Here is a 27,646-nt window from a genome sequence, read left to right on the forward strand (position 1 = left end):
ATCATTCATAAATAATGTGTGTTCACTCTGGACAGTAATGTGAATGTATTAAGTGATTGACATGGAGGTGTGAAGTAAGTTGCTGGACCAAAATGAGAGAGGCCATGCCTTAGGACCATTTCACATCCTCACATGAGGATCTCACAATCTGGAGGGAAAGGGGACTATGAAAGGAGCAGGTCACAGCATAACCGACTCCCTACACTCAGTAACTTTGCACTCAGAGACACCCAAGATAGGTGTTTATCTACCACTGCACACACATATTATTCAACGATGAGAAGGACAACAGGCCCCCATTCCTTAACAATGACAATACTCCTGGTACTTGTTGGGTGGCAGACAGTACTGCCTTCTATCTGGCAAATCCAAAACAATCTGCCCCACTCCAATCTACATCACTCTAGCCTGCCCCAATCCAATCCAAAACACTCTGCCCCAACCCAATCCAAAACAATCCACTCCGATCCAATCCATGTCACCCGAATACAATCCACCTCACCCCAATCCAATCCATCTCATACCTATCCAATCCAATCAATGCCACTCCAATCCAATCCAATCTACCCCACCCAAATGCAGCCAACTCCAATCTAGCCCACTCATATCCACCCCACCCCACTCCAGTTCACCCCCACCCCACTCTACCCCAATCCAATCCACCAAATCACAATCCGGTTCACCCCACCCCAATCCAATCCGCCCCACGCAAAACAATACACCCCACTGCAATCCAATCTACTCCACTCCAATCCACCCGCACCAATCCAATTCACCCCACCCCAGTTCAGTTTCCCCCACTCCAACCCACTCCAATCCACCACACCACTTCAATCCACCCCACTCCAATCGAATCCATCTTAACCAGTTCACCCCACTTCGATCCACACCATCCTAGCCCATTCCACTTCACCTTACCACAGTTCAGTCCATCCCACTCAATCCAATCCATCCAACTCACCAAACTCCAATCCACCACACCTCACTCCAATCCAACTCACCCCAATCCAATCCACCCCACTCAAATCCAACCCACCCCCTTCAGTCCAGTTCGATCCAATCCCCCACCCTCCACTCTATTTCACCCCACTACCAACTTTCCTACTGTAATCCAATCCACCACATACCAATCTAATCTAAGCCGCCCCACTTCAGTCCACCCTAATCCAACATACCTAACCCTATTTCAGTCCACCACAATCTATTCCAAACCAATCCACACCACTACCTCAATCTACTTGAACCCACTCCACTCTATGTCAATCCACTACACTCTACGCCTCTATGACACTGCACTCTATGACACTCTCTGTCTCTGAACAACTGAACTCTTCTCCTCTCTACTCAACTCTGTTTCCCCACTCCACTCTACAACACTCTACTTCAACAAATCCAGTCTAGAGCACTCTACTCCCCCCACTCCATTCTAAGAAACTCCCCACCACTAACTTTAAGCCATGCTGAACAGCAGCCAACATGGCAAAAACATATTGCCAAAACCAATAACTCTTGTATACGGGAGACCTTTTGGCTTTGCCAATGCTTGTTTTGGTTCCAGATGGGAGGGTGGTTTTGGGGCAACACAAAGGGAAGGAATGTGAGGGGCTAACACTGACAACAGCAGGGATGGGGGGAAAAGTGCTATGACGGTGCCAGCCCTGGAAGAAAATACAGCTGAGTGACGTGTAAGTTGTGGAGTAGTCTGGAAACCCTTGATAATGACATGTTAACCCTTGTTGGTTTGCTTTCACAGTTCAAGGCAATTTATGTAGGTTTCCCTCATAAATCCAATCAAAAAACGAAAGGGCATGACAAATGATTCTCATGCATAGGTATTTTCATCAAACACCTGTCTTTTTAGGCATTGTCATTAAACAGCTATCTTTGTTTGAATGAACGCTCAAGTACCCTAATCTAGAGTCTATATTTCATAGTGTATCATTTCACTCTTTCTCATGGGTGTCTTCAGGGTCCTCATGCTCCTACTTACTTGGCCGTCATGCCATTCTCTGGCAGCACTGACATCTCCAAAACTTTGGTGCTGCCAGCCACAGCCTCATAGCTGGCGGTGGCCACCATCTTGCCGGTGATGCGATGGACCTGGTAGAAGGCGTGAGGTCGCAGGTTCCTCTCGTCAGCCGTGCCTATGAACATCTGCAGCGTCAGTGGCTTCTCGTTGTAACCCAGCACCTGCAATAAACACAGCAGGACATTGTTAAAATGGTCCCCATTAGTGATCCTGGTTGGTAAGAGCAGAGGCCATCTGAATGATGCCAGAGGTGTGACCCCACACCATTAACAATCCTAGAAGCATGTCCACACTGTCCGAATAATCTCAAATCTAAGGTGCCGCACACAAACAATGATCCTAGAGAGCCAGCCCCACGTCATACTGAACTCTGAAAATCGACCTTGACCATTACAAGGGCAATGTCAGAGTGATCCAATAGAGACAAAGCCACACAAAATCATTGAGATACTTCCAAAGACAAGGCGCTACTCAATTAATACAATCTAAGAAAAAATCCCACAAACCACCAGAATGCCGGATACAACAGTCTTGCAACATAGGGATGACCCTGAAGACCAGGCCCCACACACTCATAACAATCAGAGTTACCACCACACAAATCACGATATTGCCTGATGAAAGGGTCGACAACAATCCAAATGATGCCCAAGACAAGGTCCCACAGAATGACTGCTGAGACCGTCCATATGTGTCACTAGACTCTTGTTACTTCCAAGAAGTTCCTGAGAGGCATGCGGTGGTTCTTCAGTATGTGCTGTTGCAGCCACTCTATCCATCTGTGTGGGCCCACGCTGCCAGGAACTGGCCAAGGAGCTACGGTATGGCGTGACCCATGTGTGCAGCTGTTGAAACAACACTGCATGGCCTGACGTTAGGTAAGGGGACCTCTTTTGCAGCAACTGATGCTTTATGAGACCCCTGGAGCACCAGTACTTGGGGGTTGGGTGGGAGTTACTTACCTGTGGTCCCCCGAGAACTGCTGGTAGTGGGGACCCGGCTCTGGACAGTGTTACCTGATCCCCACACTCATGGAGCAGACACCGCACCTGGGACAAGCACAGGTGTTGCGGCTGTGTCAGTAACTTGACAGACTGGACTAGATCACTGGAATGCATGATTGACACAGTTGCGAATGATGGTGGCCTGCTGCGCAACAACCTGTGCAAGGGCTACAGAGATAATGGGTGACCCTGACAAGACCATGGCCATACTGGACCTGGTGCTGCATAAATGCGGAAACACAGGACGGCCCTGCGGGAGAGAGGGAAGGTTCTGCATGGACGATTCTGAAGGCAGGTCCAGACAGATAAAAATACGGGTAGCTGGCTTCCGTAATAAACTAAGGGCTAAAGTGCCAAACTCTTTCTGGTTATGCAACGCGCTTGTGCCTAGGGTCTAGTGAATATTTTCATGGTGCAGCGAGAACATAGGTCTCTTGTGCCCAGTGTCTGCATCCAAGCCACTAATTTCCAAGCTGTTGAATATTTTGGATCCAGACGATATCCGTCTCGTGGCATGACAAACAGGCCAACTGCAGTTTACAAATGCGCAGGTACTGGCCTTCCCTGACTTTACTTAGACAGTCTGCAAGCAGAGGAGGTTTATTTACTGCAATGGGGCAGAATCTCTGATCTCCAGTTAAAATATATGCTAATGGTTCCAGCCAAGTTAAGTGTAGCGACAGAGGGTAATGCACACTTCTTCACAGAGGTTGCAGATGTTTGCGCTTGGCTGGAGTCCAGGGCAGCTGCAGGCATGGGGCTCACAGGTTCGTAGTCAGTCAGGCAACCACTGTAAACCCACCGGTGAAAGGAGGTTCAGCAGACCTCAGAAGAGAACATGAAAGCAAAAAGATTTGGAAAGGGTAGAGGCCACAGCACAAATGGACAGTATGCAACACACTGGGGGCCCCTCCCTCACAGACTTGGGGGCCTGATTTAGATCTTGGCGGATGGATTACTATGTCACAACAATGGAGTCAATTAGACAATGCACACATCCACAACACACTGTGGGTCTGCAGTATCTATCTCATTAGATGTCCAGACACCACAATGGAAGGGGCAGCAGGAGGTCGTTTGTGGGGCCACTCCCTTCTTTTTGGTACTTTTTGCTTCATCTGCTTTGCTTCTCAAGTCTGCCTTTTATGTACGTCACTCATTGTTCGTTCACTCCTTTTTTCTTAAATTGTTCGTTTCCGTATGAACTGTTGCAGTCTGGATGAGTGGCAGCCTAAGCGCTCACTTCTGCCCCGGGTTCACTACTTTGCTTTGGGGGGATAGTGGGAGGGGACGGGGGGGGACTCGTAGCCAAGACCCCAAAAATATTTTTGGGGTCACTTACTCATGCTGCTGACCGATTTATAATGTTCATTCTTATAAAAACACCAGCTTGTGTTTAGATTTAAAATGTCAAAGCTATAGGGAGGGGATGGATGGGTGACATTGGAATGGTGGACGGCAGAGATACTGTGACTAATGTTAAAACTCTGGTTGTAGGGAATATGAGTATTGATTTAGGAAATTTTCAAGAGTGGTCAAAGAGCTGGTTACTTAAAGCCAATGCAGCAGGGTGGGAGGCATGCAATGAAGGCAATGGGATAAAGAGGGGGAGATAAGGGGAGGTAACCCTCCCCTGCATAGCATGCCATGTTAAGGACCACGTGTGTCATGCTCTAAAGGCCTCTGCTGGAATGGTGTGTTCACTTTGAAGGCCAAATGTACTCTAGCCTGTTTCATGGTCACATGGGGGACATTATTTGTTGTTATTATTGGTTAACTTTCTTTGGACGTAGCTCTCACCCTGAAGACTGGTTGGCTGCTGCACTGAACTAAAAAAATAGAATAGAATTTAATACCAGACCAGAAAAGAATAATATAGAACTACAGAAAGTCCCAGAAGAAGAAACAATATAACAATGGGAAGACCTTGATCTGCAGCAGAAAATTACAGAAAATGATAAAAATATATGTTTTTGACTGCAGTCGGAAAGGCATTAGGACACAAACCGGGCAAATTTAAATGGGCAACAAATATATGAACCTAGGGAAGGAACCAAAATGGCTTGAGGAGAGAATGGTGTCTAGCTAAGTGAAAGCATAATAAGTCTGCACAAACCCTTGCTGAACTGATATCTGGAACCTGGAGGCAAGACAGGACCAGCGCCTTGAAGGTGGAGCACCAGCCCTTGTACTGCACTCTGTATTGAAGTGGAAGTCAGAGCAAGTTATAAAGCTGAGGATTTATGCGACAACGGGTCTGTGAATCAGCCACCCAATGTGTAGAAGAATGAGGTAGCATTAAGCGAAGCCACATTATATCGAAGCAGACCTCAGAGAGGTTTCTTTCCACCGTGAGTTTTGGGAAAAACAGAAAACATCCATGGCAAGTAGTTTGGAACCAACCTAGAAATATGTACTTTGAAGTCAATAAATAGTAAGCAATGGGCGGTCACTAAGCCAAGTGATAACAAACAAAGAGATAGGACATATGCTGTCTAGGTGAGACATAAATAACACCATGCAACCCCTCTGTAGCGCTTTGGTCAACAGAATGGACAGGCTTGGTTGGGCCTTTTAGTCTTTTCATCTAATGTCATATTCTATCTTATGTGTCTGAATGAAAGTGCTGAATGGAAGCACCAAGAGTCTGCCCTTTATGAGTATTGAAGAAGCTCACTGGACCAGTGAAGATATGGGACAACAATGCACCGGCAAGTGTAAAAAATGGGGAAACAGAGAAGCGGGCAATAAGAAACTGAGAGACAAAGAATTATACAACAAAACGTAGAAGAGGGAACAGACAACGAAAGAAAATGGAAAGATGAAGAGAAACAAAGGCAGAATGACAAGAAGAAAAGGGGAAAATAATGACTGTGTGTCAAGAAATAAACAGCAAAATGTACAGGAAGAAAACGAAAGCAAGGCAGGGTAAAGAGCAATTCATATGGCGATATACATAAAGCCCTGAAAACCTCTGGTGCCACGCAGTGCCATACAATTCTTCACACAATCTAACAGTAGAAGACAACCTCTTCTTTTCGTACCTGTGCTTAGCAGTGTCAGTAGCTAATAGTGGAGAATAATAAATAAAGACATGCACAAAGGTAAGAAATTATAAGTAAAATAGAAAGGAACTAGGACTTTCAGAAAAGGGGATGATGCAATAGAGATGGGGAGAAAACGATGACGCTGATTGATAGACTAAGAGGAATATACATAATTTAAAAAAACAGTCGAGTAGAACGAATTAAAGAAGAAAGGGGTTAGAAAAATTGAAATTAATTTTCTGAGCGTTGAGCAGTGCACAAGGAAACATGGAAATGAGAACAGATGAAACAGAGAAGGTGCGAGATAAAGGGAGAGCAGGCGATATCCATGGCAGGGTTGGTCCCGTAAGATGTAAATAACTGAATTTAAGACAGAACAATGAAAAGCGAGGCAGAAAGGCAGAAAAACATTGAGGAGCGGGAGGTGGATGGCAGTTGCTGGATTTTCCTGGCAGAAGGTTCAGACATGGGGAAAGCGGATAGGGCCTGCGTGAGATGTTCAAACCGCACCGACCCCACAAAAATATGGAAAGAGGCGAAATAATATCCCAAAGAGCGGAGGGGCTGAGTCAGAGACGGCACGCACGGCCCGGGCCGCGCTCCAGAGGCGGAGGGAGCCAAGGTTCGAGGCTCCGGGGATCCTGCGCACTGCGTCTGCGCGCAGGGCCGACATCTTGTGATTCCGCAGGGACCGGGCGTGCCTGCGCACACTGCACCGATTACCGGGCTTCAGGGGCCAGGCCTGGGGTTTCCCCCTTTCCAAAAGAAAAATACCAGCTTTTTGTTCGTCTTTTAAGAGTCTGCAAAGCTCCAGACGTGATACTTAAATAGAAAGTCATATTAAAGTCATCTGCATTCAATTGCAACATGACCTTTCTGTTTTTGTTTACTTTCAGTCAGGGATCATTAGGGAAGCTCTAGAGCACTTTTAATTGGTTTATTTTTGTCCGCGGTTTGAGGTATATACTAAGGAGGATAAAAATACCCGCATTATGTGATTTTCCTAATTTTTGTACAGGCAGGGACATTAAAATACCCGTCGTGTGGGTAGGAAACCGGCACTAGGCAACCCTAGCCATGCCAATGAACCTCTGCCACCACCCCTGAACATGTGATCATATAGCACATTATCAGTGCCACTGGAATTCCGCAATTCTGCAGCCCCGGCAATTTTCACATAATTATGTATTTTGCCACATAATCCATCATCTGTGGCATAATCTGCTGATTTTAACCCAAAAAACTGCTTTTAGCTCAAATGGATCAAAAGTTACAAAAATATGGCAACTCTGGTTCCTGTTCATCAGAAGGCTTGACAGGTAATCTTTCAGTTGCTAATTGTTGTATTTGGTTGTTAAATTGCTACTAATTATGGTGACGTTTTTTCTCAGACACTGTTATCCGGTGTGAAAATGACAAAATAATGAAATAATGCTATCACAACTGTGCCACATTATGCCGCATAACATGCCTTTTCCTGCTGCATAATTTAGGCATTCTTGCAGGATAGTTTGGTCCTCTTCTGCCACATAATTCCAGTAGCCTTGCACATAACAAGTTTAAGATTTAGCCATCTTCTCCAATGCTGTGGTTTTATCATTTGAAAGTGAGGGGGAGAGGGCTGAATCTGTGAGACGTGGTACTGCGACTCAGAAAAAGGGTCTTGAATATCGTAGGGTGTGCTGCAATTCAGGACTTGGGTACGTGGGCTCAGTTGTATATAGGTGCCAGGACTTGACCTGCAGTGCTCCCTGATGGTCAGTGCCGGATTCCTATACCTTCAGTAATTGGTGATCTGAGAGTAAGACTTGGTCTATCACGTAAGCCGATTACCAGTCCTAGCAGCAAATAATGATATCCTAATGTTACTGCAGATTTGTCTTGTTTCTAGTCGAAAACTCCTGGGGAATTGCAGAGAAGAATGAGGAATTATTGCAGTTTTATCTGGCCTTCTGGACAGGCTGGCACGGGCCAGTTTTATATAGCCAGTGTGTTGGACAGGCCTCGTGGCTGGGCCGTCCCCCCTCCGCACAACGGGGCCCGGACCCCGGCTCTCCCTGAATCCCCAGCAAGAGCCACCCCGGCAACCCCCCCGAGGCAACCCACAACCCGTCCACAACGGGACACCAGCTCCTGAACCCTCCCGTACCGGCTGGCCCTGGTCCCCGTCAGCACCATGGCCCCGGCCCAGCCGCCATCTTTGGACACTACAGCACGAGGCCGCATGGCCTCGACTCGACCCCAACCCTGGGCCTGGCCCGGCCCCGACATCGAGGCACCAACCTCCACCCAGGAGGTAAAGAGACCACTTGGCAGGTCGATGAAAGAAGAAGGCATCAACGGCTCTCCTCCGCCGGGTGTCGATCACCCCCGGCCTCCCTGGGCGCTGGCTCCAACCCCCTGCTGGGTGTCGGGACCCCCTCACTCCGGACCTCCAGACCTCAAGGCGCGAGGGTCCGGACATCAAAGGGATCCAGACCTATAACTGGGGAAGCCCCAGACCAGGAGGGCAGTTGTATCCTGGAGTCGAGAGACACCGAGAAGAACTCATCCTTGACGGACTGCTGGCGCTGCCGCAGCCCTGCCCTGTGAACCCTTCGTCTTGGCCTGCTGGCGCTGCCGCGGCCCACCCTCGTGAAACCATCATCTTGGCCTGCTGGCGCTGCCGCGGCTCTCTGCAACGTGAACTACCACCTTGGCCTGCTGGCACTGCCGCGGCCCTCTGTACTTGAACCATCGCCTTAGCCTGCTGGCGCTGCCGCGGCCCTCTGTACTTGAACCATCGCCTTAGCCTGCTGGCGCTGCCGTGGCCCTCTGTACTTGAACCATCGCCTTGGCCTGCTGGCACTGCCGCGGCCCGACCTTGCAGACTCCTAAGCTCGAGGATTGTGAGCTTCTCTCTTACCACCCCCCGGTACCGACCCGGTACCAAGACTGTCCCGCTACCCCTTTCCCTACAGAGACTAGAATTGAGAGGACCCTCGAGTCCTGAATCTTGTACCGCTGATAACCTTGCCGCAAGAACCATATATAAAGAGTGTCGATCTCATCCTGGTGTGGTGTCTATCTGTGGGGAGGGTGGTGACCTGTATGTACGATCGCCGGAGACGGCCCTCCTCGGAGGCCTCTCCCCCAGTATTCGGCCGACCCTCGGGGTCCCCGTCTAACATTGGTGGCCAGCGGCGCGATCCGAACCTACGCATAATCGTACAGAGGGTCACTCGCCCCACGACACACAACCACCATGACAACAAAAGAGAGCGGAGCAACAGAAAAATTCCAGATGGAAAAGCTGGAAGAATACAACCACAGAGAACTGAAACAATTCTGCATGGAATTAGGCATTTCAACCACAGGACTGAGCACGAAAGAGGACTTCAAACGAGCCCTGGAATATTGGGCGGAGACGGGTACGACCGTACCCCAAACACAAAGCCACAAGACACCCGAAACAAGCCCCACGCCGACGGAAGAAAGAAGATCGGGTCTCTCCCCAGAAGAGGTCCGGGAACGGGAAAAAATCAGGCTTCATGAATTAGAACTGGCACGACTTCGCTTAGATGGAGAGCTCAAATTGGCGGAACAAAAAATAACGTTGGAACACTTACGACTCCGAGAGGAGCGAGAAGAGAAACAAAGGCAGAGAGAGCTAGAAGAGAAGAAGCTAACCTACGAACATGAGCGCAACCTCAAAGAACTAGAGATTCGGAAGCAGAACAAGGAACTCGGGGTCCCCGAGCGCACGAACACTCCTGCCCCTACAGACCCCAAGGTCCACATACCCAAAGATGTCGTCAGAGAGTACTACAAGAACGATGACATCCAGCAATGGTTCAAAGTGTACGAAGTAGCCATGACCTCCCACCGGATTCCCCGAAGCGACTGGGGAGCCGGGTTATGGGGGAGGTTTGTCAACGAAGGGCGAGACGCCCTGCTGCAACTCCCGGACCATCTGATGACATCCTACGACCACATGAAGGCCGCCCTCCTCACTCGCTACGGACTCACACCCGAGATGTACCGCCAGCGGTTCCACGACTGCAAACGGATCCCGGGTACAACTTGGGTGGAATACGTGAACTTCTTTAGCCGGGCCTTCGAGGGGTGGATCAAGGGCAGCAACGTGACCACCTACGAACAGCTCTTTGACCTTGTTGTGTGGGAGCACCTTTCTAACAACTGCTTCATCGAACTCAGACAGCACCTCCTGGACAGTAAACTAACGGAACCTCGGCAGCTCGCCGCCGAAGCTGACCGATGGGAAAGCACCCGAGTTGGCCGACACGGACCCAGCGAAGCGCACAGAACTGCCCAAGGGCCCCATCGCCCCCGTGGAGGAGGAGGCCAGGGCCGGGGTAGGGACACCGGCCCGGTGACTCCCGCCAGCAACACCCCGCCCCCGGCCGGCAGGGGAAACGCCCCGATGCGACCCGGCTTCCGAGCCAACATCACTTGCCACCGATGCCAGCGACCCGGCCACTACGCAAATGATCCCAATTGCCCAAAGAACCCGAACCCTTTACCCCGCCAGGTCGCTGCTGCAGCCCTGGGGGAAGAGCAGCACCCAGAAGACCAAGAAGAGTACGAAAACGACCAGCCTGAGTGGGAACCGGCCGCCATGTCCCTGGTTTGCTTAGGGGAACGAGACCTGATCCCTCGGGCCCCCCTTCCCGCCAACACGCAGAAGTACAGCCAGTGGGTCAACATTAATGGCCGCCGGGCGGAAGCCCTCCGCGACACCGGGGCCAGTGTGACCGCGGTCCGCTGTCATCTGGTGGCCCCGGACCAGATCTTGCCGAACATTCTTTGCCCTGTCCGGTCGGCCGACAACTCAGAAAGTCTATGTCAAATGGCCTACGTCCCCTTCGAATGGGGAGGAGTATCAGGGATGCTGAAAGTAACTGTCCGCGATGATGCCCCCGTGGATTGCCTCCTGGGGAACGATCTCGAAAGTTCTCCCTGGGCAGCAGTCGAACGGAGAGAGCACCTGGGGATGCTGGGCCTCCCCGAATGGGTCTGTGCTACGACCCGGTCCATGACCGCCCGTGCCGTCCCCAGTCCAGAAGAACCCGAGTGGCCGGAGCCTCCTCCCGCGATTGTCCCGGAGGAGGCCACCCCAGAAGCAAGTCTCCCGGCCCAAACCGAAGAAGGACCCGGTCGGCTCCCGGACCTCCCCGACCTGGCCCAGTGGCGTCAAGAGGGGGGCCCCACCCAGGAACAATTCCAACAAGAACAAAGAACCTGTCCCTCCCTCGAGGGACTCCGGCAGCAAGCCCTTGCCCAGAACGCAGGGGACACCTCGGGGGCCCACTGGATCTACTGGGACAATGACCTGCTCTACAGTGAGCAAAGGATTGCAGAACTGGGGGCCAGTCGGGTGCTGGTGGTGCCCCTCCGCTTCAGAGATTTCCTCTTGAACTTAGCCCACGATATACCCCTGGCCGGACACCTGGGACAGGACAAAACGTACGACCGCCTGGTGACCCACTTTTACTGGCCCCGAATGCGAAAAGATGTCACCAACCACTGCAGGGCCTGCCCCACCTGCCAGGCCAGCGGAAAAAGTGGCCGAAAAACCAAAGCACCCTTGCAGCCTTTTCCCGTCGTCACCACCCCGTTCGAACGGGTGGGAATAGACATTGTGGGGCCCCTGGACCCCCGAACCTCCCAAGGACACCGGTTCATCCTGGTCCTGGTGGATCACGCCACCCGCTATCCCGAGGCTATCCCTCTTCGAACCGTGACGGCGCCTGTGGTAGGCCGAGCCCTGATGGGGATCTTCTCCCGGGTGGGCTTTCCCCGGGAGGTCGTCAGCGACAGGGGCACGAACTTCATCTCGAAATATATGAAGTCTCTCTGGCAACAGTGCGGGGTCACCTACAAATTCATGACCCCCTATCACCCACAAGGAAATGGATTGGTCGAGCGGTTTAACCGCACTCTCAAAGGAATGATCATGGGCCTAGAAGAGCCCCTCCGTCGCCAGTGGGACGTGCTACTCCCGTGCCTCCTGTTCGCCTACCGAGAGGTCCCTCAAAAATCCCTAGGCTTCAGCCCATTTGAACTCCTGTACGGGCACCCCGTCCGGGGTCCCCTCAGCCTAGTAAAGGAAGGTTGGGAGAGGCCCCCCCAGAAAACTCCCCCGGATGTGTACAAATACCTCTTGGCCCTTCACAACCAGACCCGGCGATTCAGGGAGATTGCCAAAGCCAACCTTGAAGCCAGTCAGGAAGACATGAAGAGATGGTATGACCAGCACGCCTCCTCCCTCGAGTTCGAGCCGGGACAGCAGGTCTGGGTGATGTCCCCGGTTGAACCCTGTGCTCTACAGGACAAATGGTCCGGGCCCTTCAAGGTGATCGAACGCAAGGGGCCCGTCACCTACTTAATCGACATGGAAACTTCCCGGAACCCCCTACGGGTCCTCCACGCCAACAGACTCAAGCCCCATTTTGTACGTTCAGAACTCAGTCTCCTGATGGCTACCGATAATGGGACGGAAGAAGACTCCGAGCCCCTTCCGGACCTGCTGAGGACCCTCGAGCAGGATGGCTCCGTGGAAGGGGTCAGACTCTCCGAGGCCTTGGCCCCGGAGCAACGTCAAGACTGTCTAGCTCTCCTGACACGATTCGCATCCTTGTTCTCTCTCACCCCTGGGGTCACCCCCTGGTGCCTTCACGATGTGGACACCGGGGACAGCCCCCCTATTCGCCACAGGGCGTACCGCGTACCAGATCGGGTGCGCGCCTGCATCCAGACCGAGGTGTCCAAGATGCTAACACTGGGAGTGATCGAACCCTCGGACAGCCCCTGGGCCAGCCCCGTCGTCCTGGTCCCCAAGGCCGCCGCCCCGGGAGTTGCCCCTGAGCTCCGGTTCTGTGTGGACTACCGGGGACTGAATGCCGTTACCAGGACCGATGCTCACCCTATCCCCCGGGCAGATGAGCTAATTGACCGTATGGGGGCCGCCCGCTACCTGAGCATCTTCGATTTAACAGCAGGCTACTGGCAAATCGGCCTCACCCCCAGGGCCCAAGAACGATCCGCCTTCTCTACCCCGGACGGTCACTACCACTTCAGGGTGATGCCATTCGGCATGAAAAACGCTCCGGCAACATTTCAACGACTCGTGAACCAGGTACTGGCGGGCCTCGAAGGATTCAGCGCCGCCTACCTGGACGACATCGCTGTGTACAGTCACCACTGGACCGACCACCTCCGCCACCTGCGGGAAGTTCTACACGCCCTCCAGCAGGCCGGGCTCACCCTCAAGGCCAGCAAATGTCAGGTGGGCCAAGGGTCCGTGACCTACCTAGGACACCAGGTGGGAAGCGGTCTGGTGGCCCCCCTCCAGCTCAAGATCGCTTCCATCCAGGCCTGGCAACCCCCTACGACCCAAACTGAGGTCCGGGCCTTCCTGGGGCTTACCGGGTACTACCGGCGGTTTGTGAATGACTATGGCAGCATCGTGGGGCCCCTCACGGAGCTCACATCCAAGAAGAGCCCCAAAACGATCAACTGGACTCCGGACTGCCAATCGGCCTTCGAGAAGCTGAAGGCCGCCATGTGCACTGCCCCCGTGCTCCAGGCTCCCGACTACGGCCGGGAATTCATCGTGCAGACGGACGCCTCCGATCATGGCGTGGGGGCCGTCCTCTCCCAACTCAACACCGAGGGAGTCGATCAGCCAGTGGCATTCATCAGCCGACGCCTGCTGGCCCGGGAACAGCGCTGGAGCACCATCGAGAGGGAGGCCTTCGCCGTAGTATGGGCCCTCAAGAAGCTCCGGCCCTACCTCTTCGGCACCCCCTTTCGGGTGCAGACAGACCACCGACCCCTGCAATGGCTGATGCAGATGCGGGGGGAGAACCCGAAACTGTTGCGCTGGTCCATCTCCTTACAGGGGATGGACTTCACTGTGGAGCATCGTCCAGGCCAGGACCACGCCAACGCAGACGGCCTGTCACGCTTTTTCCGCCTCGGCGAGGGAAGTCCCCAAGAGGATGGCTGACTCTCCCTGCCTTCAGCTGGGGGGGACGCATGTTGGACAGGCCTCGTGGCTGGGCCGTCCCCCCTCCGCACAATGGGGCCCGGACCCCGGCTCTCCCTGAATCCCCAGCAAGAGCCACCCCGGAAACCCCCCGAGGCAACCCACAACCCATCCACAACGGGACGCCAGCTCCTGAACCCTCCCGTACCGGCTGGCCCTGGTCCCCGTCAGCACCATGGCCCCGGCCCAGCCGCCATCTTTGGACACTACAGCACGAGGCCGCATGGCCTCGACTCGACCCCAACCCTGGGCCTGGCCCGGCCCCGACATCGAGGCACCAACCTCCACCCAGGAGGTAAAGAGACCACTTGGCAGGTCGATGAAAGAAGAAGGCGTCAACGGCTCTCCTCCGCCGGGTGTCGATCACCCCCGGCCTCCCTGGGCGCTGGCTCCAACCCCCTGCTGGGTGTCGGGACCCCCTCACTCCGGACCTCCAGACCTCAAGGCGCGAGGGTCCGGACATCAAAGGGATCCAGACCTATAACTGGGGAAGCCCCAGACCAGGAGGGCAGTTGTATCCTGGAGTCGAGAGACACCGAGAAGAACTCATCCTTGACGGACTGCTGGCGCTGCCGCAGCCCTGCCCTGTGAACCCTTTGTCTTGGCCTGCTGGCGCTGCCGCGGCCCACCCTCGTGAAACCATCATCTTGGCCTGCTGGCGCTGCCGCGGCTCTCTGCAACGTGAACTACCACCTTGGCCTGCTGGCGCTGCCGCGGCCCTCTGTACTTGAACCATCGCCTTAGCCTGCTGGCGCTGCCGCGGCCCTCTGTACTTGAACCATCGCCTTAGCCTGCTGGCGCTGCCGCGGCCCTCTGTACTTTAACCATCGCCTTAGCCTGCTGGCGCTGCCGCGGCCCTCTGTACTTGAACCATCGCCTTGGCCTGCTGGCGCTGCCGCGGCCCGACCTTGCAGACTCCTAAGCTCGAGGATTGTGAGCTTCTCTCTTACCACCCCCCGGTACCGACCCGGTACCAAGACTGTCCCGCTACCCCTTTCCCTACAGAGACTAGAATTGAGAGGACCCTCGAGTCCTGAATCTTGTACCGCTGATAACCTTGCCGCAAGAACCATATATAAAGAGTGTCGATCTCATCCTGGTGTGGTGTCTATCTGTGGGGAGGGTGGTGACCTGTCTGTACGATCGCCGGAGACGGCCCTCCTCGGAGGCCTCTCCCCCAGTATTCGGCCGACCCTCGGGGTCCCCGTCTAACACGGTGTGTGGCAGGCCCGGTTCTAGAAGGTGGGCCAGGCCCAGCCAAGGAATACCCTGGCCCACCAAAGGTAATTTAGAACTGAAAAACACCATAATGTTTGCCAGGGGCGTGCAGCTTGGGGAGAGGTGTGAAGTCAGCAGAGTTTATTAGCTGCTATGATGTTCAAATGACAAACACAGATATCCTGAAAACTGAATTCTGATTCTGGGCTTATTTAATCGTATTTTTAAACTTCAATGCTTTGCAAAGTAGAAAGCTGCCAAAGTTTTTTAAAAGCATGAAAAGCTATGAAGTGGCTTTGCATGGCTGCAGACACATTTCTGCTGCTGCATTTGACCAGCAGAATGCTACAGTCTTAGCCTTTTCCATGCGTCGGTCAGCCGCCGGCTGTCCGACGTCACAGTTGGCGTGTGCGGAGGATGGCTGGGGGGTGGCTGAGCTGCGCCATTTTTTTCCACACGCGGCGGAATGTCCACCGCGGGGAAGCAGTTAAAGTTGTGCATCTTAAAGATTTGACAAGCAGCATCCCTCCCCTCTCCCAAAGCCGGAAGCACATTGAAGAAAGCAAAGTATGTAGCTCTTTGGGTTCTGATTGTTGTGATAAAAATGTCAAACACGGACAGATGCCAATACCTAAAATGTCTAATCGATTAAATACTTTGGGGCTTATTTACAAGCCCCTTGCGCTGCTGGTACGTCAGCGGCACAGAGGCTTGTAAATAAACCTCTTTATTGTTTTTTGGTCAGTACTCACTCACCGTCATGGCCCACTCATGCTACTTTACGGCCATCCCAACGAAAAAAAGTCTAGAGCCAGGGCTGGTGTGTGGCCTTTTTTTGTTTTTGTTTATTGGGCTGTGACAGAACTGGAGATAAAAAAACGTGCCCTTTTCAGCTGGCACATCTAGAAATGCCAGACTGCCCGAAAAGCCAGTCTAACACTAATTACTAGGAATCAGACCCAGATTTGTCAATTCTTTCGGTAATTCCTGATGTCACTTGGTATTCTGGAGGTTCAACGCACAGCTTCCTTTAATTCCACATCCCTGAAGTTAAAGCCCCAGTATCGTTGACTCTGGGGTGCGGAATTTACACCCACACCGGGGCACTGGAAACGAGGTCCTGTGTCCAGACTGAGGTGTGCAGGCATTGTGAATTTCACATGAAGCACTTGTAGCTAAAACTCAAATGTTTGAGAAATGCGCGTCCTACGTCGGTCCACAAGGCTGAAGCCATGCCGGATTTTCACGATATCCTTAGAAGATACATTTACATTCAATGAAAAAAACAATAATGATTTACATAGTGATTATCCCAAAATTGTGGAATGTTCCTAACCTTAATGGATCACAGTTTGACAGCTATCGTTTAGGGGCATTGCACGGTTTGTGTGCAAATATAGCCGAGGGACTGGATGTCGTGGCTAGCGGTGTGTCCTCCTACTCTTATGGATACTTATTAGTACTATTTGTAACTCGCTGAGTTTTCTGTACATGATTTTTAAGCACATGGGTTTTAACACTGAAATCAATACTTTTGCATCATTTAAAGGTGTTTTAAAGAAACAAATCAAGTTTCAAAGTCGCAAAAACACAATTGACAGATCAAGCTGGCACTTTCATTTTGAGTTTCAACTACTCGTGAAAGATTACTGCCGTGTTGTGTGGAAAAAACACTCACTGGGAAAGAGGTAGAATTAGCTGGAAACTATGTAAACTACAGATGAGTCAATTATGAACACAATATTGATTGCGCAAGAAAAGCACAATTCTAGACTCGGGGTTAAAATGCATTGCTTCCATGCAGGTTTGCTATCCCCTCTGCTACCACTAGATGGCAGTCGGTTAGCATTACTCAATCTACTCAGAAAGGGTAAGACGTAGAAGCGTGTACGGGACTTCATTTACTGACCTCATTTGAGCAAAGTCCCTCGTAGAGGTCTATTTAATCAACGCCAGACTCCCTCTGAGGGGCAAACATAACGGTATTTTTTTTTACAGAAAATACACCAGACGTTAGTAGAAAACACATTCAGCAGGCACTGACTGCCCTATTTCTTCCATCTTCATGCCACATGTGCCCTTATTTACATTTTTGCACATATACTGTTAGCTAGCTGGGGGAAGTCAAAACTGCGCATTCTCCCACGTTCCACCGGGAATACTTTTTTATATGTGAAGTGATTTTTTTTACATCAGTGGCGCGGTTCAAAATAAAAACCTTGAAACTTCTTCCAACAGCAACAAGCCTTTGCAACGCTAGTAGTTCTTGCCTATGATAGTGACTTCTATTGGCATCGATGGAGTGGGTTGGAGATGCACTGAGTGGAGTTGAGGGCAATGGAGTTAGGTTGAGTGAAGCATAGTGGAGTGGCATTGAGTGGAGTGGTACTGAGTGGATTCGCATTGAGTGGAGTGGCATTGAGTGGAGTGGCATTGAGTGGAGTGGTACTGAGTGGATTCGCATTGAGTGGTGTGGCATTGAGTGGAGTGGTACTGAGTGGATTCGCATTGAGTGGTGTGGCATTGAGTGGTGTGGTACTGAGTGGATTCGCATTGAGTGGAGTGGTACTGAGTGGATTCGCATTGAGTGGTGTGGCATTGAGTGGAGTGGTACTGAGTGGATTCGCATTGAGTGGTGTGGCATTGAGTGGAGTGGTACTGAGTGGATTCGCATTGAGTGGAGTGGTACTGAGTGGATTCGCATTGAGTGGTGTGGCATTGAGTGGAGTGGTACTGAGTGGATTCGCATTGATTGGAGTGGCATTGAGTGGTGTGGCATTGAGTGGAGTGGTACTGAGTGGAGTGGTACTGAGTGGATTCGCATTGAGTGGAGTGGCATTGAGTGGAGTGGTACTGAGTGGATTCGCATTGATTGGAGTGGCATTGAGTGGTGTGGCATTGAGTGGAGTGGTACTGAGTGGATTCGCATTGATTGGAGTGGCATTGAGTGGTGTGGCATTGAGTGGAGTGGTACTGAGTGGATTCGCATTGAGTGGTGTGGCATTGAGTGGAGTGGTACTGAGTGGATTCGCATTGAGTGGTGTGGCATTGAGTGGAGTGGTACTGAGTGGATTCGCATTGATTGGAGTGGCATTGAGTGGTGTGGCATTGAGTGGAGTGGTACTGAGTGGATTCGCATTGATTGGAGTGGCATTGAGTGGTGTGGCATTGAGTGGAGTGGTACTGAGTGGATTCGCATTGACTGGGGTCGAGTGAAGTGACATTGAATGGCGAGGACTGGCATTGTGTTCAAGTGGACTATTGCCTGAGTTGCTCTAAAGCGCTTTAAAGCCTTGTGTTACATAAATGTAATTATAATACAATATGTTACAATTAACTCGACCTCCGATCTATGTAAAAATCTCATTCCTTTGATCTATCGCAAGAGCTTGTTGGTATGTACAACGCTTCTGCAAGTACTGTTTGTTTACAAATAAATGCTTTTTAAAACGGATGGGGCAAGAGAGTGGGGGAGCAACATATGACATAACAGTTGAAGATAAAGGAGGAGCCAGCTGTCTGCAGTGTTGTGGAGCTAGCCATTGGGATGTGCGGGTGGGAGGGAAAGAAGCAACACGGAGAAGGAGGGGTGGGAGAGGATGAAGAAATAGTACCTTAATCACAGCACAAGCAGCGGATGGACACGAATTAAGATGAATAAATCTGTGCTTGGTCCTTCCTCCATAGAAAGAAAAGGAAGTGACGCTTGGCATGCGCTGGGCGATTTAGGACGCAGCAAATAAGAGTAACAATGATGCAATAGAAATGGTAAGCAATGGCCGGGGTCCAAGCACTTTCTAGCAGGCGTGCAACGCCCATTGGGCTCAAAGGGCTTTAGCCCCACCCTCCCGTCGTGTGTGTCAGCCGGGGCTGAGACAGCTTCCCACGCTGGCTGATCTGGCGACCGTCTTATTGCAGCCGCACCTGAGTACTTCATAGGTCTTTAAAAGACCATATACTTGTTAACAAAGCTTTGTTGTGTTTTCACCCCTTCTTAGAGCCCCTGCATCTTCACTGTGACTAATGCTGGAAGAGTTAGCCCTCCCCGATATTTTTATTAGCCCCCCACCCCCGGAAATTTGGCTCTAGTTGCGCCTCTGCTTTCTAGTAAAGAAAACCCCTTGCAGCGACAGCGTGTACGCTGCAGGTAGGCGAGATCTGAAAAGCTGGTAATAATAGCTTGGTAAAAATGTGGGTAATAGTCCTCCTTTTTAGGTCATGCCTTAGACTGAATATGTGCTGTCCCTTGCGAAACATTTTGTCAAATAAAAGGGATTGGAGTCCGCTCACTGCTCCCCGTTCTTTGGCTTTCTGGTCACTCTTTTTTTGCTGGCTTCTACCTGGCCAGTGCGTGCCGGTTTCACTTTCTCTTCATTTGTTTCCCTATCGGTGCAGCACGAACCAAGTACTGATTGCTTCATTTTGATCAGTGTCCTTCCACTGCTCATGCTGAGGTACCTTTTTTTCTTTCTTCTTTGTCCATCGTCATTATTTCTTGTTCAACCAGTTCCTCCCTGTGTCTTTGCTTGTTTTTGGGAATGCATTTATTTATGTTGTTCTCTGTGCTGCACACATTTTAATCTAATCTGCTAATGATTAGTCCCTATTCAAATGCCTTAAAACACAAATATCTGTCCATCCACATCCCAATGAAGAGAGGAATTAGTTACCTGTATAAAAACAAAGACACTGGGAAGGACTTAGACTTTCAACGTGGGGCTGGTCAGATCATAGGAACAGTAAGTAGGGGTGCTGCAGCAGCCCCAGATTAACCATGCAGGAGCTCAGAAGATAAATAAATCAGCAACAAAGATGCATTTAAATGTTGGTTTGATCTTGTCGCATTTGCTGTGGTTCAAAGAGTGAGGTCAAATATCAGCCTGTGTCATCTGACAAATTTCTTTTTTTCTTTTAAGATGGAGAGTGGTGCTTACTTTTTTTTCTCTGACTACAAAGTGAGAGGATTTTGTAAAGTGAATGATCTGACAATCTTGCTGGTTTACAGAGTGAGAAAGGAAAAGATGTACAATGTCTATTTTTTCATCAGTAGTTCGGAAAGCACAGATAAAGCCCAGTTGTTTTATAATTCTGAAGTGTGATGGAAACAACTGTTTTAATATGATTAATACAAATCAAGACCATTTACTTGGTGATGTGCACATTAAACATATTTGCTAACACCCTACACAGATTCTATTCTGTGTATATAGTTTTAGCAGTAATACTGAATGTCTGTGCAAATTTAGTAGCCATTTCAAAGGAAATGTGCTATTTGTAAATGACAGTGCACTACCACACCATGCGTTAGTAATATATTGGCAAAAGTGTGCTACACAAGGCACGTACCACACCCTCACCCCTCTCCTGCCTAATGGGCGTGACTCATTTGCTTCCCTTGTTCTTTGTGTGATGCTTGGATTTTTCACAATAACTATGTCTTCAGTGATGTAACATTGATGGCAGCACCACCACTCTGAATATTGTTCCATCCCCACCGGGTCACATTGTGCATCGTCTTCTATAATGCTATGATTACGTATGGTAATCCCCATTACTCTTAGTCCTACTCGTCCTCGACCCAGTCATCACTCATGAGGTATTCCACACGACAGGAAACAAAATAGGAAACGCTTTTAGGCTCCACCCCCCCTCCTGCCAGGTGCTATATCACTACCAACCACCAGAAGCACATCCTGACACACCAAGCAACAAAGGCCTGGACAGGGAGGGAGGGCGGGAAGTATGACTGGGTCGAGGACGAGTAGGACTAAGAGTAATGGGGATTACCATACGTAATCATAGCATTACCTCTACGTCCCTCGTCCTCGACCCAGTCATCACTCATGAGGCATACCAAAGCAACGCCCAAACAGGCCTTTGACAACCCAAAGACAGAACACACAGACCAGACACAAAAGAGTGCAGCAAGAGAAAGTTTAATACAAAAACAGAACTCAGAGCAGAGGGGGAACCCCCACAGCTTGCAACACCCCATGACCAAAATTGGTCCGGTCAGACAAGGCACAATTCAATCTGTAGTGCCTCACAAACGTGGACTCAGAGGCCCAGGTCCCAGCACGACAAATCTCATCAAGAGACACACCATGGAAAGCAGCCCAGGAGGGAGACACGCCCCGAGTGGAACGCGCCTGAACCCCTGCCGGACAAGACAAAGCAGCACCACGATAGGCAAGAGCGATGACAGCCTTAATCCAACGACCCAAAGTGAGCCTGGAAGCAGCCTTACCCTTACCAGCCAAACCAAAGGTGACAAAGAGAGAGTCAGAAGAGCGAAAATCCCCAGAACGAGCCACATAAATAGACAAGGCACGCTTCAGGTCCAGAGAATGAAGCAACAGCTCAGAAGGAGAAGAAGGAGAAGGGCACAAAGAAGGAAGAACCAACTCCTGAGAGGAATGGAAACGGGAGCGGACCTTGGGGACAAAACCAGGATCCAAAGAGAGCACAACAGCGTCATCCAGAAAACGCAAAAACGGGGGGGAAAAACGCAAGGCTGTAAGTTCACCCAACCGCCTCGCAGAAGTGATGGCCACCAGAAAGGCCACCTTGTAGGACAGAAACTTAAGGTCCACAGACTCCAAAGGCTCAAAGGGGGAAGACTGCAAAACACCCAACACCAAAGAGAGATCCCAAGGCGGAACCAGAGAACGAACAGAAGGAGCGGAAAGTGAAAAACTACGAAACAGACGAGACACCAAAAGGCCATCAGAAGCAAGAAAAGAACTCGGGTCCCGGAAGGCCCGGATAGCAGCCCACTGACCACACAAGGTAGACACAGCAAAATGCTTCTGAAAACCATCCAGAAAAAACTGAAGGATAGAAGACACAGGGCAAGAGGCAGGAGACAAACCAGAAGAGGAACACCACCTCGAGAAAGAAGACCAGTGCTTCGAGTAAGAAGACAAAGTAGACGGCCTACGAGAGGCCTGCATCACAGAAATGATGTGGTCGGGCAGACCACGGACCCCAAGAGACATCCGTTCAACCTCCAGACCGCCAAGGAGAGGGGAACCAGAAGAAGGGACGGGGACCTCAGAGGAAAGGGGTAGCGAGGCAGAAGCCAAGGGGGGGCCCACCGCCAGGCCCAGCAGCAGAGGAAACCAGGACCGCCTCGGCCAGTGAGGAAGAACAGCCACAACCTGAGCCCCCTCCCGTTGAACCTTCAGCAAGAAGGCAGGAATCAGAGGAAAGGGAGGAAAGGCATAGAGAAGCCAAGGAGGCCACCGGAGAGACAAGGCATCCACTCCCCAGGCGCCCACCTCCGGAGACCTCGAGCAGAACAGGGGAACAAGGGCATCGGACCGGGAGGCAAACAAGTCCAGACAAGGAGTCCCGAACCGCAGGCAAAGCAAGCGAAAGGTCCGGGGGGCCAAGCACAGGGACAGAGACGAAGGAAACCTCCGGCTCAAAGAGTCCGCCACCACGTTGTCCACACCCCGAATATGCTGAGCAGACAGGGCCAGAAGATGTCGCTCCGCCCAGTCCGAAATGGAGCAGGCCGCCAGGTTCAGGGAAGAACTGCGGGTCCCGCCCTGGTGATTGATGTAGGCCACAGACACCGTGTTGTCCGATCTCACCAGGACATGGCAACCCCGCAGATGAAGATGGAAAAGCCGGAGCGCCCTCTCCACTGCAGACAACTCCCTCCAGTTGGAAGACCTGCGAGACTCCGACGGCAGCCAACGAGCCTGCACAGCCCAATGATCCAGAGTTGCCCCCCAGCCGGAAGCGCTGGCATCTGTTGTCACAACCAGAGGAGGAGGCAGACGGAACAACATCCCCACAGAAAGGTGGCATGGATCCAGCCACCACTGAAGCGCAGACACAACGTCCAGAGACACAGGCACAGGAACCGCATAATCCAGGACAGGAAACGGGACCCACCGCTGCACATGCCACAGCAGAGGGCGCAGATGAACCCTGGCCAAGGGCACAGTGAAGACAGAAGCAGCCATGTGGCCCTGAACCTCCAGCCACTGAAGAAGGGGAGCCGAGGGCAGAGACAACAACCTCCTCAGCAAAGACTGGAGGCGGAGAATCCGGGCCTCCGGCAGGAACACCTTCCCCAACATGGAATCGAACACAGCACCGATGAAGGTCCTCCGAGTGGCAGGCTCCAGGTGGCACTTCGGCAAGTTGATTAAGAACCCGTGGTCCCTGAGCGTAGACATGGTCAAGAGAAGGTGGCGAGACATGACCCCCAGGGACGGAGCCTGCACCATCCAGTCGTCCAGGTACGGGAACACCGACACCCCCAGGAGATGGAGATGGGCCACCAAGGGAGCCACAACCTTCGTGAACACCCGGGGGGCGGACCGAAGACCAAAGGGAAGGACGCAGAACTGCCAATGACGGCCCTCCAGGCAGAAGCGCAGGAAACGCTGATCCCTCACAGCCACCGGGACGTGCAGGTACGCATCCTGGAGGTCCAGAGTGGAGAACACCCAACCGGACTGGATCAGAGGGATAACCTTCTGGAGAGTCTCCATCTTGAACGTGATCTTCCTGACGAACAAGTTCAAACCCCGGAGGTTGACGACCACCCGAAAGCCCCCCGTGATCTTCGGCACCACAAATATGATGGAGTAGACACCCAACCCCCTCTCCGCCAGAGGGACAGGAACAACCGCAAGCTTGCTGACCAAAGACTGAACCCCGTCCGACAAGGCCAGACGGCGGGAGGCATCCCGAGGAGAAGGGGTCACCACCACACCGGAGGGGGGAGGAGGAGACAAGAACTCGATCCGGTAGCCCTCGGACAAGACATCCAGCACCCATCTGTCCGTGGTCGTCCGGCGCCAAGCAGGAAGGAACTGGCAAAGCCTCCCACCAACCAGAGGCGGACCACCAGTGAGAACGGCCCCTATGCCGGCATAGTCAGGAACGCTGAGGACCAGTCCCGGCACCGCGCTGGGACTTCTTCTGAAACTTCCGGGGGAAAAGACCTGCCAGCGCCCCGCTGACTCCGAAAAGAAGACTGCTGAAACCTGGAAGGCTGTCGGAAAGACCTGGCACCAGAGAAGGAGGAACCCTTACGGGCTGAGGATCACAAAAGGACAAAGAATGTTTGCGTTCCTTGAAGACCTTGTGGAGCTTCTCCTCCAGCAAGTCACCAAAGAGACGGGCACCAGTAAAAGGCAACCGCAAAGCCATGGAACGCTGGGCCGCATCCGTCTTCCAATCACGCAGCAACAGGTTACGACGGGCAGCCACAGAGGAACCACAGGACATAGCAGAAGCCCTCACAGAATCAAAGGCAATGTCTGACAGGAACTCCGCCTGGCACTCCATAGACTCCAGCAATTCGGGACAACTGGCACCCTCCTGCATAGCAGAGAACAGGGACTTGAAATCAGTCAGCAGAGACTGGGCAACATACGCCCCATAAACGCCAGAACGAATCGCCAGGTGAGAGGCAGCATAAGACTTCTTTAGCGCAGAGTCCACCTTCTTGTCCACACCATCCTTCAGAATGTTATCATCTGCCATAGAAGGACGTCCCACAAGACTGGCCACAACAGAGTCCACAGGAACGGAATCAGGCAATTGCGCAGCCATATCCTGCAAAGGATAAAGCTTGGACATGAACCTGGGCATGGAAATATGATCAGGGTCCTTCCACTCATTCAGCAGGACATCAGAGACAAAGGGATGCACCGGCAAGGATGAGGCAACAGGCTTCCGAAACTGCGGCAAGAGAGAATCCTGAGAAACACAGGGCGCAGAAACATCAGGAAACCCCATGTTAACACGCACATGGGAAAGGACGTCAGGCAAGAGATCCCTGGATATGTATTTGCCCTGGAGCTCAACAGCAGCTGAAGAAGACTCATCAGATCCAGTAGAGGACGAAATATCAGAATAAAGGGCAGCAGAACCAGAAGGACCAGCAGCACCCTTCTTGGACGCCCTAATATCAGAAAGCGTCTCCAGGATAAGGCGCTTAATCCTATCATCATCATCCCCCTTGGCATGCTTCACAGGAGGAGGAGAGGAGTCCCCACCAGAATCCGAGGAGGAAGGAGGCACAGGAGAGGAATGCTTCCTCTTGTGATGGTGTTTGCCCATGACCGAATAACCAATGCACAAACAGGAACAAAAGAACACACACACACCCCCCCAGGGGAGAAACATATATAAACGCAAGGCACACCCCAATTAACCCCCCGCAGGGAGGAAAAAAAGGGAGGCAAGACCCGACCCTTCAGCCAACCAACAGGTCAGGCCGGAGAAGAGGGAGGGACAGGCAAAACAAAACCAGAAGCAGAGACAGCCCTCGCGGCAAAAACGGATAGAAAGAGGCACGACTCACCGAGGCCCCCAACCACCGCAAAAGCCACGTCAGACGCGGGACGCATGGGAGCCGGAACCGGCAAGGGTCCGGTAAACACTGGCGTCAGCACAAGGAAAATATCCCCCAAGGAACGGAGCGCCCGGAGCCCACCCGGGCGACCGTCCCAACAGACTCGAGGCAGGAAGTGCCTACCGCGCATGCGCGCAGCCGAGACACTCGCGAGAGGATGCCGGGCTTCCACACAACGAAGAAGCCCGGCCACACAGAGCGAGCAGCGACCGGTAGAACCCCCCCTACCCGGCAACCACAGGACAATGAGGCCGGGGGGGGGAGGGGGTAAAGAATGCGCGAAAACATGGGGAGGAGCGAGCAGCAGGCAGCGCTCCTCAACCCACGTACAAACCCCAACAAAAAAAAAAAACAACCCCGGGCCCCCACAACCACAGGCCCGGGGAGGGGGAAAGAAAGAACGCCCAAGGGAAGAGAGTGCACACAGTAGACCAGCGCACCTCACCCCTACCTGACAGCAGGTGAAAGGAGGAGCCGTCCACACCCGACCTCCACAGCAAGGGATCGGAAACCAGGCAGGAAGAAGGAGGAAGACCAGAGAAGCCCAGCAGCTCACGACAACCAAGGCCAGCAAGGAGACGGGGAAGCCCAGCAGCCCCACTCCAAAGAATCCCACGACGGTCCATGGGAGCCCCCCAGAGCCCAGCAGAGGAGGATCCACAGGACAAAGATGGAGGTAAGTGCCCGGCACCCACCCCAGCGTCTCCCATCAAGTAATCCACCGACAGGAAACAAAACAGGATGTGCTTCTGGTGGTTGGTAGTGATAAAGCACCTGGCAGGAGGGGGGGTGGAGCCTAAAAGCGTTTCCTGTTTTGTTTCCTGTCGTGTGGAATACCTCATGAGTGATGACTGGGTCGAGGACGAGGGACGTAGAGGTAATGGACAGCGAAGCCTCAAATAGATCAATGTTTTTTGTATAGAAATGCAGTAACTGCAGTGAAGTCGAATTGGAGGAAAAGCATTAAAAAAACAGGGTCAAAATGGTCAGTTTTTTCCCTTCACTAGGAATGAGGCGATGAGTTAATCTGCCAGAAGGTCACTGGTGTGAAGCCCGCCAGGGCCAATTCAGACCTTCCTCCTTTCTAGGTTGATAAACCGACAGCCTTATCATTTAATAACAGTAAATTATTTTATCCGGTTCTAAATTAGGAGCACGTAAGACACATGGAATATTTATGAAACCATTCATGTGGACACCACAGAGTTGCTAAATTGTCATTTAATTTAAAAGATGAGCAGGAGGGGTTAAATTGGTATAATCCCACCACCAACCTTTGAATTTATGTAAAAATGAACCCCGGCAGCAAGCACTCTATGTAAACCAGAAGTTAGGGAAGTGAAAAGATAGGGCTGTCAGGAGGCGATTGCTCCTTGTGAATAGAACACCGTGCTTCCAGTTCTGGGCTTTCATAGATCACATCATAATTCCTGAGGAAGAGCAAGAAAAATTCCACTTACAAGAGAGGGTTAGTCTGCAGCGGTCTCGGTTAAAGACCTTCGGCTATTGCTGTTTTTGTGAAGTATTCTTGACCAATGAAACAGAATAAGATGTGGCCTTTCGGCTAGACCTGCCCACTTTGAAACTAGGGTACCAGGTGCAAAGCACGGCCTTGGCTTGATATCCTGTGATTCTGGGCAAATCACAATCTACATAAATATAATCTGGTGCTCATATAAAGCTCAATAGTTCCAAGTTCCCACAATTTAAAATAAGCATTGGCAACACTAATGGCTCTCGCCTATGCAAGATCTATTGGCTCTGTCAATGTTTTTTAGGCATGATGCACAGTAGTTCAGCTGCTGTGCAGCATGGCTGAAAGTAAAAGAAAAACGCTAATATTGAGTCAATACTGGCTGCGTCATAGCGCTTTCTTTTTTACTTTCACCACGCTGCTGTACAACTTGGCAAAAA

General features: G+C 51.7%; 1 protein-coding gene across 1 annotated transcript in view; it reads right to left on the reverse strand.

The window, feature by feature from the left end:
• NFATC4 (nuclear factor of activated T cells 4) overlaps positions 1 to 27,646 on the reverse strand; it is a 298,850-nt gene that overhangs the window by 74,960 nt on the left and 196,244 nt on the right. The window contains exon 4 of the mRNA XM_078644835.1: positions 1,991 to 2,190. Within this exon, the coding sequence (XP_078500961.1) occupies positions 1,991 to 2,190 (200 nt within the window). The remainder of the gene's footprint in view (positions 1 to 1,990; positions 2,191 to 27,646) is intronic.

The sequence above is a fragment of the Lissotriton helveticus genome, chromosome 5_1, assembly GCF_964261635.1.
Source record: "Lissotriton helveticus chromosome 5_1, aLisHel1.1, whole genome shotgun sequence".
Lineage (NCBI taxonomy): Eukaryota > Metazoa > Chordata > Amphibia > Caudata > Salamandridae > Lissotriton > Lissotriton helveticus.